This window comes from Lepisosteus platostomus, chromosome 6, assembly GCF_059453375.1.
Source record: "Lepisosteus platostomus isolate fLepPlt1 chromosome 6, fLepPlt1.hap1, whole genome shotgun sequence".
NCBI classification, from domain to species: domain Eukaryota; kingdom Metazoa; phylum Chordata; class Actinopteri; order Semionotiformes; family Lepisosteidae; genus Lepisosteus; species Lepisosteus platostomus.
This window is the reverse complement of record NC_142616.1, coordinates 41,000,644-41,017,797: the sequence shown is the minus strand read 5'-3', so window position 1 is coordinate 41,017,797 and position 17,154 is coordinate 41,000,644. Positions and strand designations below refer to the sequence as shown.

Genomic DNA, 17,154 nt, shown 5'->3' with positions numbered 1-17,154 from the left:
GTCTTGTACCACAGATGTGCTATACCACTCAAATTGCCGTAGGAAAGCCTATGAAAATGCTTTGATCGCAACGAACAGAATCAATGTAGGCAAGGTTATAATGAAACAGTCATTACTAAAATTACCCCATAAACAATGTACAATGGTATATTTACAGTGCCCTCCAGAATTATTGGCACCCTTGGTAAAGAGGAGCAGAAAAGGCTATGAAAAAATGTCTTTGTTCTTCATCAGCTTGATCTTACACTGAAAATATGAGAGAAATGTATCCTTTCAGTGAGGTAAAATTACTCAAAGAAAAAAAATCCTTATAAAAAATAAACATTTTTCTCAAAAACACACGTGTCACAATTATTGGCATCCCTAAAAATTCCTATGAACAAAATCTAACTGACATTTATTCCCATTAATATTTTACCTTTCTTAAGCACACCTGAGTCTTTCGGAACTCTTAAGTGGTCATCCATGACTTCCTGTTTCACTGGGGTAAAAATATGAGGTGATACGCAGGCCAAACACTCTTAGTCATCCATCAACATGGGGAAGATCAGAGAATACACAAATGAAATGAGACAGAAGGTTGTTGACCTTTATAAATCAGGCAATGGCTACTGAAAATACCCATCCTCACTATTAGGGCAATAATTAAGAAGTTTCAAACAACAGGAGCTGTGATTAACCTGCCTGGAAAAGGACGCAGGTGTATTTTGCCCCCACACACCGTGAGGAGGATGGCCCAAGAGGCAACACTTTCTCTAAGGATCACAGTTGGACACTTGCAGTAGTTGGTTGCATCCTGGGATCACCAACTCTCCAAAACTACAATTAGACACCACCTCCATGCCAATAAACTATTCGGAAGGCTTGTCAGAAGAAAGCCTCTGCTGTCATAAAACCCTCAAAATAAGTGCTTGGAGTTCGCTAAACATCACCGGAATTTGATTGGAACCGGGTTCTATGGTCAGATGAGACAAAAATAGAGCTTTTTGGCAACAAACAGGGTGGGTTTGGTGTACAAAGAGTCAAGGTCATGCAGAAAAGAACCTAATCCCACTGTGAAGTATGGTGGTGGATCTGTGATGTTGTGGATCTTGCAAAGGCCCTGGGAATCTTGTTAAGATACATGGCATCATGGACTCCATCAAATACCAGGAGATTTTAGATCAGAATCTGGCTGCCTCTGCAAGGAGGCTAAGAATGAGTCATGGTTGGATCTTCCAGCAGGACAATAATCCAAAGCATACCTCCAAATCCACACAAAAATGGCTTGCTGATCACAGAATCAAGCTTTTGCAGTGGCCATCCCAGTCCCCTGACCTAAACCCCATTGAAAACCTGTGGGGTGAGCTGAAGAGGAGAGTCCATAAGAAAGGACGAAGGACTCTGAAGGATCTGGAGAGATTCTGTATGAAGGAATGGTCTCAGATCCCTTTATATGTGTTCTCCCACCTCATCCAGCATTATAAGAGAAGACTCAGTGCTGTTGTCTTGGCAAAGGGAGGGTGCACAAAGTACAAATTGCAGGGGTGCCAATAATTGTGACATGTTTTTGAGAAAAATGTTTATTTTAGGATTTTTTTTCTTTAAATAATTTTACCTCACTGAAGGTTAGATTTCTCTCATATTCTCAGTGTAAGATCAAGCTGATAAACTACAAAGACATTATTTCATAGCTTTTTTTGCTCATCTTTACCAAGGGTGCCAATAATTCTGGAAGGGACTACATATGAAAAATATACCCACCTTTGAGTATGTATAGTTTAATAAAATCTGCAATTGTGAAACTTTCAGCACTCCAAAATGTTTAAATGATATTTTCATGCTTAGGTTTATACATCTAGAACAAGCACAAAAGCCCCAATTAGAGCCAACACTGCTAAATTTAGCCAGCAGCCATATCACCCTGCAACTCACAACTGGCAACCCACTGAAGCTAAGCAGGTGTGAGCCTGGTCAGTACCTAGATGGGAGACCTCCTGGGAAAAACTAAGGTTGCTGCTGGAAGAGGTGTTAGTGGGGCCAGCAGGGGGCGCTCACCCTGTGGTCCACGTGGGTCCTAATGCCCCAGTATAGTGATGGGGACACTATACTGTAAACAGGTGCCGTCCTTCGGATGAGACGTAAAACCGAGGTCCTGACTCTCTGTGGTCATTAAAAATCCCAGGGCGTTTCTCGAAAAGAGTAGGGGTATAACCCCGACGTCCTGGCCAAATTTCCCATTGGCCCTAACCAATCATGGCCTCCTAATCATCCCCATCTATGAATTGGCTTCATTACTCTGCTCTCCTCCCCACTGATAGCTGATGTGTGGTGAGCGTTCTGGCGCACTATGGCTGCCGTCGCATCATCCAGGTGGATGCTGCACATTGGTGGTGGTGGAGGGGAGACCCCATTACCTGTAAAGCGCTTTGAGTGGAGTGTCCAGAAAAGCGCTATATAAGTGTAAGCAATTATTATTATTATTATTATAAATGTCAGCTGTAGAAATCAGCATTCATTTCTTATTGTCTTTTTATAGTATTTTTAAGGAGCACTGTGATAAAACCATTTATTTTCAAACAACAGCTCAAGATAAACAGTTGCTCAAACCTTTATTTTGAAAAAGGTAAAAAAGTAGCTCTGCATCTTCCCTTTTAATATACATCTATTGCCACATGTAACATTACTTGAATATTCAAATAATTCCCTAGCAATACTTTGTAAAAAATAGTTTCTTCAGTTTAGGAAAAAGAAGCGATAGATTAAAACCCACATTTTACAAGCATTATCTACAGCAGTTCTCAGTCCTAGAGTACCCGTCTGATTAATTGTGTTCCATCTGGGCCCTTAATTGCCAGTGCTAATTGCTGCCAGTTATCTGCTTGTTCAGGCTTTCTTCATGTACTCAGACTTTGGTTTCTGAAATACCACAGTACAGTGATTCTAAATCCTGGTCCTGTAAAACCCCTGTCTCTTATAATTTTACTCCAGTCAAGCTCTTAATCACAGCCTAATTTATTTCAATTTTCATCCCCCCCCATTTGCTTTCAGCTCTTAATAAAAGGCTGAATGTGATCTGAAATTGGTATGAACCCTATACTTATTAGCAAGTTTCACATCTGCCTCATTCAGGTGTGCTAGCAGAAATAAGCAATTGGACTTGAGCACAAGAAAAGCACTGACTCACTGCGGGAGTGTGACACAGTGTCATTCTCACCTGTGCCTGCTCATTATTAAGCTATCGCCTATTAAGACAGATGTTTTAATGTTGAGTTAGAAAGGGGAGAGAAAATTCTTCATTATCAAGCTGAACAGAGACTGCATAAAGTTGTGCCCTGAGGTTATTGGAAATAATGCATTTTAGGAAATTTCTGAAATGAATGACTGGGTGCAGATAATGTCTAAAGCAGCAAACAAATAAGTTACATTAGGCACCAATTAGCACTGGTGATTAAGGGCCATGTAATGAATAAAACCCAGCATGCACAGGGGTAGTTCAGAACAAGGATTGAGAACCACTGATCTAGAGTAATAAAGAGCTTCTAAATAATTGATTTCAATACTGCAAAGAGAACGAGAAGTCTTTTTTTCTCTCTTTTTGGAGATTTATTATAAGACATCATATACTTGAAATCTACCATATCAGAAAGTTACGGCTGAATGTCCCTAAAGACAAAATTTAGTCCTTTGTTGTAGTAATATATATATGACTCACAGAACTGAAACCTACAACTGTTGAAAAAGTCATAACTTCAATTCCACACTAACCCCAAAAGGAACATCATGCTTTAACTCAAATTAAGAGCATCTCTTACAAAGAAAGTAAAGAAATAATCATGGGTCATGGAAGAAGCGATATTATTTTGTTGTTGTTTCAGCTCAATAGCTGAGGACAACTAACGTAATAAATAATGAAGTAAAAGCCTTTATTGGTGCAATCCATGTAAAAAGGCCAAGGTATTCTAGCACTGTACTCACAGGACAACTCGATCTTCACACCCACAATCCTGCTGTGAAGGTCCAAAGCTTGTCAAGTTCCAAGGGAGAGACGTCACCTTCTGTCATGGGCTCAGTGCCAAATGAGGACAGTCACATACACACCAGATAGCTATTACCTAATATTTCTATACAAAATACACAAACACCCATGGCCAAAGATTTCTAATGAAGTTGTTTAAAGGGTTGTTTTTAAACAACAATGAGTACTTTCCTGCTAACACAAATCATTTCCCCTCCCCAAAGACAACTATATTTAATAGCTTGCCAGTATTTCCACTGTAATATCATAGGATTAAAAAAATATGCTGCCGACACGTAAGAAAATCTTAGCTTTATCCTGTTGGTACACCCAACATAAAGCTTGGTGTGAGATCTGAACCCCACCCCCAGACATCTATAATTCCTCTCCAACTTCATCCACAAAAACTGCTTGAAAGCATCTCTTTCTCTCATTCAAACATCTGTTTTAATAGAGCTGTTTGTTAGTCTCAGCCTGGAGTGAATCTCGCTTCCACTGATGTCATTTATTTTTGGGTTGCAGCCATTTTTTGTGTCCAGCCAAAATATTATGCTGTAACAATACCTAATCCCATACATCAACAAACTTCTTGGCAGATATACATCATGCTACGCTGCCAATAATTTCAGAATGTAATATTTAGAGAATGGAGGATGAATACACTGTGAAAATGTTCTAGAAAGAAGGCAACATTTTTCAAACAAGATTAAAACAATAATATCCACATGCTGAACCAATCCATCACATTAATATTTCATATCCTACCTTGCCAATAAAGTCAGGGTTAATGCATTTCTGCTACATTTGGGTGGCATTCATTAAGAAAGCACATTCTCTGTGTAATCTAATGACCAAGGGATATATGCTTATGTATTATCTTGCTTTTCCACAGCAACTGCTTTGATTTCATTGTTTCTGATTCCGAGTTACTTGCGAAGATCAAAGGTAAACATTTCCAAGCTCATTTAGGTAACACTAATGCAGCTATAATTTACCCGAGTGATGTTTTAGGTGCATAAAAAAGAAAGCATGTTTGATGAACGGGCATGCGGCACCATGGGTGGCACAAGCTTCTAGATTCGGAAAGGTTTTTTTAAGCATCACACATCAGTGCAGCTGCCCTCTAATGTCCGAGCTCTTGTTTGCTAGGATTCTCTACCCTCTAAATCGGAGCACGTGAGCATTTTCATGTACCTCATGCATTAATAAATCAAAAGCACATCGCTTCAGTTTAGTAAGAAAAGCTCACCCAACAGTGAAAGACAGCCGCACAAGGTAAAGTGCAATTTGTGACTCTTTAAAGAATGGCTTGGAGAGTTTCCAACAGTGATAGAGTGCAGCAATGTTTAATAAATTACTTTTTACTCTTCCATGGCAGAGACAATGATAAAAACCCATTACACTGCCCGTACTCATGGATGTTTCCATCAGTGAACCTCTCCCCTATACACGCAGTACAGTTAATCCACAAATGCAGTTTTAAGATCAAAAACCATTAAAAGAGATGCATCTGTTCACAGACCGTTATGCCTGGCTCCCAGAAATAATTAAAGAAAGAAAACCTGGGCACTATTGGCTTTTGAAGTACTTGAGTTACAACAGAACTAGAAAATTCTTGTATCTTGTTTTATATTAATTGTGCGATTTAAAAAACATATAATAACCAAAGAATGCATTAAGGACAATAGTTTTTCTGAACATGAGACACCACTACATAACAGGGCACTGTAAAGCCACAGATATTTAGTCCTCTATACATAATCATCCTGTTCTGAATTAAAGCTACAGACCACAACATTATAGCAGCATCTTCACTGCCATGCAATAGACAGTATTTTGAAATTAAGTGGGATATGTTCAGTAGCAGGCAGCATGATGACGCAGTGGTTAGCATTACTGCCTGGCAGAGCTGGGGACTGGATTCAATTTTGGACCTGAGATACTATCTGGGTAGAGTCTGTATGTTCTCCATACATTAAGGCTTCTAGGGAAACAGGCTCAGTCAAAGGAACATGTGCCAAAGTCCTTCACATTTATTCCACACATCGTGTTTACCAGTGACGTTCTTATGATCTCAACACAGGATTTCTGGTTCTGTTGAGTAAAGATTAAGTTTGTGTTTGCGAATAAGTATAGGATGTGCATGTCCATTCAATTCGACCATCGCACAGCAGAAGAGAAAATCATAGAAACATGACCAAGATTCAAAACAAAGCTTGAGGGTCATGTGCTTACAATAAGGGAAACTCTTCAAAAGGGACTCCCAGTCCACATCTATAGCCCCCAGTGTCAATCTAAAAATACCACTTTCAAATACCTTTAGTAAAAATAAGAACAAGGCAAGACAACGTCTGCTTAAGCAATCCAGATAAAAAACTTCAAAATGAGACTCAGAGTGCAGGTGGTCCTGGAGTCATTTATTCAAGACTGAGCTATATCACTAATCAGTTGTGGTCATGATTCCCCAGACTGCAACACACTGCCTGACCCTACTTACCTAGAGCCCTTTTACCTTTCTGCCTAACACAATGTAGTCAAGTAAGGAATGCTCTTCTACTCTAGTTGGGGTTAACTAGACAGCTGTAAAGCACTACAGGTGGGTGTGTCAGAAGAAAGGGGATTTGAGATTTTAAAGCCAAATCACATACAATTAGGAATTACAAAACGGCTGGTTATGAACATAAATTAAGAAAAACATTGGAACGTAGCTCTATAATGATTTGGCCGTTTTTTGGTCTTCTCAAGTCTTATTTTCCATTAAACCAGAATAGCAGCTTTGTGAATTAGATTCCTAGTCTTTTCAAAAGCACCAAATACCAAAAGGGGGGCCACCACAACCCCACTATATTGCATCAAGCGTTACCGGTTCGGCGGCAGCAGCATGGGGAATGACAAGCAGAGATGACTTTACAGATTCAGTAACAGTGTTATTGGCCTTTTCATCTCTGCAGGGCGTGCTTGTCACTGAGCAGGTAAAGCTAAGAAGGCAGAGAGAGAGTAGACATCTTCTGGAAACTGAGGAGGGGAAAGTAAGAGGGGATAGTTCCCCATTTTTTATAAAGTGTGGCAAAAAGGAAGAGTACTTTAAAGTGAACTCCTCCAGACTTAAAACTTTACTATAATAAATCCTGTGGTTTCACCTTGAAATTTCACCTTCAAGGTCCAAAACTCAGTGATATAGTGACAGCTAAGTCTTAGACAGTTACATTTATTCCCCTCTCCAAAAAGGGCATATATTGCATAACAGATGCAACACACATAAAAAAGCTTTTTACCCAACACTAATGCAAATAATGTACAACTTGGAACGTTCACAATATTTCAGTTACGATTAAGATGTTTTGGAGCCAAGGTCAGCACTCTCAACGCAGCATTGAGCAGAAAATTGCAAATCGTCTGCTGTATCAGATAAAGCCTCCCTTGCTCTCTGGCTCCTACAAAGAAACTCTAGTCAGGGAGCTGCTAATAAAACAGATGTGTCAACCACTTAAGTTCAACCCAGTCAGCATGATGTCAGAAAGTAGAGAGTAAGAACATTTAAATAAACAGGAAGGGATTGGGACCACCTTAGTAAGCACCGGAGGGGACGTTTAGAGGTTTTCTATACAATGTAATGGCTGAACCAACTCAGCCTTGTTACTCGTATATCTTGAATGCAATTTGAAAAAACAATAAGATGTTTAAACATTCCTGACATAATTGTTAGAAAGTTTGGAAAACCTTACACTTACCATACATATTAAGATAAATACTGTACACGTCTAATCATTGCCAAACAAGACTGCATTCACAAGAACATCTCTGAGTTGAGCTCATTTTGTAACAAGGACACACACAATTGTCATTCGCCACTGGCGTCAGCTAGGCTTTGCCATTCATGTTCCTTGGAAAAAAACTGCCATTACACAATAAAACAAGATTTTTTCAAAAATGTGCCAAGAGGCTTAAGCAATTCACAGTCCAACTTTTGCAAGTTTGATTATGAACTATAACATTCGTTCGTCAGTACCAGATCTGCCCAAGCTGCAACACTTAATGGTTTGAGCACTTCTGGGGTTGGGAGGGACTGTCAGGCAGGGTCTACCAGCGACACGCTCAAAAGAGTCTGAAGACAGGGCTGACCCACCTAGAACTTGCCAAGCACCAGTAACCTTGCAATAACATCAGTGAAAGGTGCATCACACCTGCAACTGATGATGACTCTTTTGTAAGGCACTATAGAGTTCAGTCTATAAAATGGCACATGGCTTTTCAGCATCCGAACCATGTGAATGTTGCTCACACTTTCCTCCACATTATTACAAGGATGTTAGCAGTGAGAAGGACTGATTATCACCTTATTCATTCGTTCACAGCAAAAAAAACTATGTACAAACTTAGTGACATGCAGCAAACTGTAAAAGCTACATTAACCATAATTCATACTTACACTAGTCATACTCTTGTGATAACTGACATGAGCTTACTTAACATAAACAGGGCAAATAACCATGAAAACTTGGCACTCTAAGTTCAAAGTAAATATCTGAACTGTGGAGGAAACCAGCTGCAGAAACCATAAAAGAATGACATTCCTAGCATGTCAGCGTGGTCAAAACAGACACAGGGTTTTTCCAACTGCTGCTCTGGACTGCATTAACCACTGCATATTACCTGTCAAAGAACGAAAAATGTTTTGAGAATCCCAAACGCCATCGTCTTTACCGGTACAAAAAAAAGAAAAAGGCAACGCAGATGTGCTGCAATGTACGTTGAAAGACACCAAAATGTTTCAGCAAATAAGGAATTAGGAAACATCGGCCAGTACAATATTCACAGTAAGTTTGTTAAATTATTTCACCTGAATATTATACATCACACAAAAACCGACATCTTTAAGTGCATTGTTATGGTGAGCATTATAAGGTTTATATAAGCCCAGTCCTCTCAAATAACATTTGATTTAATGGACTTTGGCTTAGTAGCACAGTGTTAACCTGACCGTACTCTCACATAAGGATAAAAGATTAATTTGGTCACTGAACAGATGGCCATCTCACTGCACTGTGTTCATTTATCATCATTCTGGATCCTCCAAGTCATAATCACAAAACATCACAGTCAACCAACTTATTTCTGGCTCCTCATGCTGTGCACCGTACCAACCTTAAAAACTATGTGGTTTAAGAAAAATCAGTTGAAAAATACCATAATACAGATGGAGCAAATGTAAATGTTGCAAATTACCATGTAAAATTATTGGGAGTTAGGACTTGGATAATTTTAGAAACTAAGCTCTTGCTATTTTTATGCTCAACATACAATGGGAATAAAACAAGGAGGGTTTGAATTGCTTCGGGGAAAAAAAGTTACCCAATTTGCACCATACCTTACATCTTGAAAGACCTAGAGAGTATGCCATCAACACACAATTTAGTTTACCATTCTGGCCACACATAAGAATCTGCCAGAGCGATTGCTTGAGTACTAGCTACTAGCTAGAATTATTTTAAAGCAGCATTGAGTTACGCACTCAGATTAATTAGAATAAGATTTCATCCCCTTTTCTCTCTACACAATATGGCTGCTTTCAATCTTTTGTAAATCCAGGCTGCCTCCAGGCTTCTAACATCTCAATGACTCTTCTCTTAAACAAGCAAGAGAAGATCCCCCTATCTGCCTTGCAATAATGTGTCCAATATAATATACTACAGACTAAAATAAAAAAAACATTAGAACAATGTGACACCTTAATACATTTTACTATATACATTAACTTTAAGTTAAACAAAATCTGAGCATTTAAAATCTTACGTTAACTGGAGAGTACAATGAAACAAGACTAAAAAGGACTATCAAAATAAACTATCCACTTATTTATTCCTGATTAAGTGTTTTTTTGCATCCCTTAACATTTTACCGTCAATTCACACCAAATCATAAAAACATTGCTTGATGTAGGCATCATTACCATAATAATAAAGAATTATCATAAAGGTTTAGACTCAAAAATTAAAAAATTAAAAATGACAGCTGTGTGTTTATCAAAAGTAACCATAACCAGGTCCTTACATACCATTTATTAAAAGTAATCCAATCCATTTAAAGTCAGTAATCCACAAATTATTTTCTTATTGTTAAAATATGCAGGATTTCTTGCAGGACATTAAATTTCAAGTTATTTGCACCTGGCTAGTGTTACAAATAAATGACAAGGAAGAAATAAGACCAACTTAAATTTAGACTTGCTGTACATTCCAAGTTATACTGGTTTAAATTTGAAGGCGGGCTGACATCTACATATCTACTCAAGATTTGTAGTGCCAGCATTTTACAATGTTCAGCATTGCATAGAGAACAACTTGGAGATGTGGTTTTGTAAATTGAGCTCCACTAATATAGACCTACTGCCATCCATAACTAACACACAGGCTATTTCAATTTTTGACAGAATACCTTGAGAATATTTTTATAATATCATAATCCCTAGACTAGACTAAATAAAAACAATAGCAGTCTAGCTTTCCCTTTGAAACACTTTACCTGCAGCCCTGCTCCAGAGGAATGTCAGCTTTTCTAGGCATATTTCATCAATGATTAAAGATCATGTTTATCATACTTAAAAAACAATAATTGGTTAACTTACATAATTATGAGCTGGGCTGGAATAAAATCCAGCAGGTGGTTTTGGAAAACAAAATTGTAAGTATAGTGCAGTCCTGTACAACATTTAGACAAATCCAGTACTGAAAACACTCTTAATTACACATTTTTAATTATCCCACAACACCACCATCCTAGGAGCTTCTCACACACATCATCCAGTTTTTGAAACTGGTACCATAGAGCTAATTGGAGCATCCTTCAATAGATACCTGCAGTTACAGCAAGTCCTTGCTAACGCACAAGCACTAAATCAGACACTGGCAAAATGATTTCACATAACCTTCATCGCAACAGTCAAATCCCATCTTCAGGGCAGCATGAACAGAAAGCCCAGATGTCTAAAATGGTTTCTTCAGGACTTATTAATAATGCTCATACAGTACACTCTGTCTAGGGTGCCAGACTGGTGCTTTTTGGAATGACTGACTCAGGTGTAACGGCTATACACAAGTTTGGCAATTTACATACTACAGATAAATATTCATTTCAGGTAACAATCTAGTATTCCTTACTAAGGAAGCTAAATCTAGACCATATTAAATTGGTTTCAAAGATAATGTGATTCAACATTTACTACATACCACTTTTTTATATTGCAAGCCAATTTTAAAAAATAAGGATAGCACAGGTGCTTGATGTATTGTATACTTTTGTTTTTCTGCTTTTCACAATCTAATAATGGGCTTCATACAGATCAAAGGGTACCGACTATAACTGCTTACTGCAGTAACTACGATAGGTATACACAATATTGGATCACGGGTCCTGCAGTTTGTAATAGCAATGGAAAAGTTTAAGTGATCCAGTAAAAACAACACTGCAATGTTATGTATTAAATCTCCTGTAAAAAACTATTTTTTTAAGTGAGCTTTAAAAAAAAGACACAAACAAATTCAAAATCCATAATCACAAAAGTCTAAAATGGATTTGGCCAACATGGTTCACTGTCATGAAGCTTCACATGAAAAGGCTCCATCGCCAATTGTATTCTCCCTGGTCTTCAGTAGAATAAGAATGCACTTCAGATTAAGTATTGGTCTATATTCAATGCTGTGCTTAAAGTAGCCTGGAGAGCAGGGGAAAACCTTTAAATCCACTGAAAATGTCACGAGGCAAAAATTTAATTTACACAGGATAGGCCTTACATGCTGAGGTAGAGTGGCATTAGTTAGCACATGAGCCACAGAACTCTGGACAGAATGTTGCATTATTTATTTACTTAGCAAATGCCCTTAGCCAGGGAAACCTACAACTGTAGCTTAGTAGAAACTCCAGTACATAATCTTGATTAAATAAAAGCATGTATCATTTATTCAGCATCAGATACAACAACAACTGAGTATTTCCTTTGAGCACTAGAAAAGCCCAGTTATACAGTTACCAGAAATGATTAAGTTTTGATTCGTTTTGATTAATCAGGAGACTAACTTTCTTCCTAATACAAAACAGTAAAAAATCGATCACTGCACGAACACAGTTGGTTCCAAAATGTCTGCTTGTAGGCTAAAACTCATAAATGTCCTCATTCTTGTAACCCGGCATAAACCACTTGAACAGGGGTACTTTTCCTATGTATTTGGCACCATAAATTCCTAAGTATGTTACAACAAGTAGAATTCACCAACACTTCTCTTCTTAGGCAACCTGTTACGTTTAAATGTATAATGAAGCAGCTACAGTGGACTCTGGAATTATTGACACTCCGTGATAGATATGCAGAAATGTATAAAAATAGAGTTTGTAAATATACATGCTGTTTATAAAACAAATTTTGTTTTTTCATACAATTTGCACAATTTATATAGTGCACATGAACAATAAATGGCATGAACTTAATCCAAATTTTTTACCAAACAAACTGTTGATCTTAAGTGAAACCTGTCAAAAACAGCATAAAACCCATAACTGTAAAAGTAAGATAGAACATCAAGCTATCTGGTGATTTTGATAGTTCATAGTGTGCACATGCAAGATAAAATTAGCAAAACAATATAATGCATACAAATTGTAGATTCAAAACATTATTCTACACTATAATATAAAACCTTTACAACTCATCTTAAGATAGTTAAGAGAACAGTTGAAAGGAGTGAAAAATATAAATGAAATACAAAGCTACATGGTTGGTGCTCATATCAGAGCGGAAAGTTAACTCGTATAGCAATAATGTGTGTAAAGGCCTCACTTGTATAAGTGCAAGTATTCCTTTCATGAGGGATACATGTATTTAACTCCTTCACTTTCAGCTTCACTCTACATCATCATTCTATCACTCTGCATGATGCTTATCATCGGGTATGACGACCAGATAAAGTGGTTACATTCTTCACTAAAAGGAAATGTGAACTTCAAACCCGTAAGCATATCAAATGCACAGAAGTCTCAAGTTAGACACTTAATGTATAAATGCTGATTTTCATTTGTCTTTTTGATGTTCCTCTTTTTTTTGTTTGCTTTTTACTTTTGTTTGTTTCACACTTCAGATCTGCTGGTTTCAAAACAAAATGTAACACCTTTTTTAACAGAAAAGGCCATCTCAAAACAATTCCATGCACTGTTTTATCAGCAAATAGCATTGTTGGATCAAATGAGTAAATTCACATGTTCAGTCTTATTCTGCAAACTTCAATTTAAATTTACACAGTAGAAAAATTCTTTGTGTTAATATTTGTCAATGTTTTACATTTTAAGGACTGAGGAATGCAGCTGGAAATGAATAGTCAAACACTGTTAAAATATTTAACTTTAACATTAAAAATAAACATTCAGCACATTTTGTCTAGTAAATAACTGCACATAACTAATGAAATACCTAAACAATTTGACTTCCAGGGCGACCCTTATAACATCAAAACAAGATAGGACCTGTGGAAGACAATACAACGCGGAGCCATAAAAACAGAGATGTTTATGCTGCATTTCTATACAGATTTAAGCATTCCTAGAAAATATATAGATGTTCTAAACTTTTGGAATCTGGGGTTTTGCATTTACATATACAGTGTAACTCTCCTATACACGCTATCCTTGGGGAATTAAAAGTACCAAGTCAATGCTAGGAATTATCTTTCTGGCATTAGAAAATCAGTTTGATCACTCTACATTCAAAACTGGCATTTTCCAGACAGCAAATAGACCTTTGTCATTTCACATTCATCTTTATAGCACCGAAGTATCACCAGGTCTCTCACTGTTTAAAAACGTTGTTATTTTCCAAGAAAATTAGCACTTGTGTTGTAACAAGTCTCTCGCTGCCAAACTCGACAGAAGTCGTATATGCCTATTGCCAATCAAGAAAAAAATACAACTTTGTTAAACTTTAATGAACACCGCCGCCACGTGAAAAATAAAATCACCTTACCAGACTGTTACCTGAAATAGGACTTACTTGTTAAACTTCAATATTCCGCACCTTAAGTCAATAGGCAAAACCCTGGTCCTTTTGTATAACTTTAAATGGCAGTCTCTGTATTCCTGCACAGAGCAACCAAACCAACTTTAAAAAATTGTGGAGCAAAACACCATTCTGACAGTGATTAAACTATTGAAGCACAAAAAGAAAGTATTAACCACTAGAAATTGAGAAATTGACTATTGGGTTTATCGAAAGGAAGAATCCCATAATTCACACATGCAGTTTCACGTCAGTCGGAGTTAGACTGGGTAAAATAGGTGACATTGTAAAACAATGTATTATATATATGGAATTAACATTTTTCTAGATTTAAAGGTTTTAATATTAGAGAAAACTGTTATCAACATGGGATTCTTGCAGGAGAATAAAAACTGAAAGAACGCCTTTGCCATTCCAATCAACTGTTTCTGAAGACCATACCTTAGATACCTTAAATTTTATTGTATTTAGTGTCGTTAAGAGACTAATCTCTCAACATAAACTCAGAAAATAGTTACCAGTCAAATATTTTAAACGACCAAATGTCAAACACGATAAAACGCGTTGCTGCATTCTGCACGATATAAACTATGGCACTTTGTTCACAATGTAGCATATATACTGCAGTTCTGTGACGTAAAATGTTTACCTTGATAAACCTTGAGATTTTAATAATGTAACCCTTGTACGTGACCTTCGTTTAAAGGCATCGACCAAATTAAGTATTAAAATAAGATGTAGGAAAAACATTTTCCAGATCGCACAGTAAAAAATAGCATTTTTCCTTCTTCCTATAGGTCACTTGGTTGACAATGAAAATATGAGTTCAAGAGAAAAAATACATCGTTTGAAATATTTTTAGGCTGGTTTTACCTTTTCTCGGTGTTAAACTTTAAAAACGTTTTACAATAATGTGCTTCTTGTCATGTTTCACCGAGTGTCTTAAACGCGCGTCTGTAATTATCAAATAATTCAGAAAACAATCACTTTTTAACCAGTCTCTTAAATGTCAATTTGTGCCACACTTCACCGAAAAAGGGTTACTGTCCGTCGAGGCTCAGACATATGTAAATAGGGCATATTCATTAAACCCATCAAGGCCAAAGGTTGCAAATATACTACAGTATCATCTTGTTAATTTCAAGCTTATAATGAAAGCTTTCACGCCTTTCTCCCCCAATTTGCAGTTCTTTCGAGATACAAGACTCCTGCAGGCGGCGCACAAAATATTTCAATTATACTACCTTCTTTTCTTTTTCCAGCTTTTCCACTCAAACGATAAGGCTGACCGAAATTGTTAGGATATGACGAAATCTAAGAGGGGTGCTCTCAAGTGGCGATTTGAGGACTTATCCAGTCTCAGGATTTGCCCATAGAGACAGCAAAACACATCGCAACAAAAGGAATGTTTGGAGCTCAGGCTGTGTGGATTCATTCACCTGAACAAGATTAAAAAATACGCATGCACTCATTCCCACATCGCACAGCAACCCTTACTGTAAAGTGTTACCAGATCAAAGTGGGCAAAAATGCAGTAGCTTTATCACGACAGAACTCGTAATAATTGAATCGTAAAAGTGCAATAAGATGGATACAAAAGAACAATGCCTCTAAACAGGCTACAGGACCCTTGTTCCCCCCAAACCATCTAAACGACCAAGCTAGCGGACAGAAAGGACACTCATTTGGGTTATTTAATACTTACTTGAATCTGCCCTGGCAATGCTGACACTGGTCGCCTACCCATCCTTGGTCACAGATGCACGTCCCATTGAAACACCTTCCAGAATAGCAATTTTTGTCACAGGATTTTGAGAAGGCGGCTTCGGTATAAAGCACCAGGTAAAAAAGAATATAAACCACTAAGTATTTGTTGATGTGCCTCAATCCAGAAATTGGGTAGTTTTGCCATTTGAAAAGACACAGTCCTCTTCTTAAGATATTTTCAGCACCCATTTTATTATTCGAGCTGGAAAAGAATAGATTACTACTGTGTTTTGGGGATTCTCAGCTGTTTTCAGAAGGACTAAGACTCCTACAATATTGCGATGTCGCTTTTTAACCTAACGAGACAACTGAATAACGCTTTCTTTCTCTGGAAAAGGAAAATCGCATTTTCTTTACACAAAGTAGAAGGAGAGGGAGAAACGGAAAGCGAAATATTAGTCTTCTTCCAATTTTATATTCATCCTGGGACAAAAAAAAACACAAATTCAAAGGAATTACACTTCGTTATCTAACGCGGTCAGAACTTCAGTATAAAATGATCCAGTACAGAACAGTCGCCAACATTTTACAAAAGGAATAAACTGCCGATATTTTTTACAGTATTTTTAGAGCATAATAAAGAAAAATATATTCTTAATGCAATTTCTTATAATAGCTGTTTCTATTCTATAAAGCTCTGATGAGCAGCCATTTTAAAGCGCAAATATTTAATCAGTGAATTCTTTTTAACAATTAAAAGCGCGTGTAGCTTTGCTAGCCCTGAATACCGCAACGCTTAACCCTTTCCCTCGCCAAAACCGAAGGAACAAAAGGTTAAAATTTCCCTTTCGCGATTTTAGCTTTGAAATCCCTGGATGGTTGGAGCAGCAGTCAATAACATGGATGTAGCTGGTGTTGTTCGCAGCACTGAAGGATGCAGCAACCTAGAGAATTTACTCGGTTTGCTCACATTTCGAAGCGCATTTTCACCATGCCCCGACTCTGTATCTTAACAGAGAATTCAGTACATGTGATTTTTGTAAAGTTTCCCGTTTAATCCATTCTGAAAAGTACAAAGTACATCCGCAAGCTTTGGAACATTCAACTCCCTCCACTCTTCAGCGTTTATGTTGCTGTTCTTGGTTCAGAAAAACTCCAGTACAAAGAGCTGAGCATGTGCAGAGCGGAATCCTTAATTTAAAGGGCCAGTAATAAATAAACATACATGGGTATTTTCTCACTTGTGCACGAAATCATGCTTCACCGTCTCTTTAGATCACTATTTTCGTGTTTCCTTTATCTAATGATGATGATAATACAGTAACAAACACGGAGAACGAAGAATAAACTCACCCAAATAATGTAGAACATACAAATTCAAAAAGCAGCAACAAAATACAGTGGATACTTT

At 37.4% G+C, this 17,154-nt stretch overlaps 1 protein-coding gene across 2 annotated transcripts in view; it reads right to left on the bottom strand.

Moving 5' to 3' along the window:
- The window catches only part of LOC148661720 (attractin-like protein 1), a 429,208-nt gene extending 412,298 nt beyond the window's left edge, over nt 1-16,910 (bottom strand). For both annotated transcript variants that reach the window (XM_088635864.1, XM_088635865.1), the window contains exon 1: nt 15,742-16,910. In XM_088635864.1, coding sequence (XP_088491990.1) covers nt 15,742-15,992 — 251 coding nt within the window. In that variant the 5' untranslated portion in view covers nt 15,993-16,910. The remainder of the gene's footprint in view (nt 1-15,741) is intronic.
- Between the last annotated feature and the right edge of the window lie 244 nt (nt 16,911-17,154).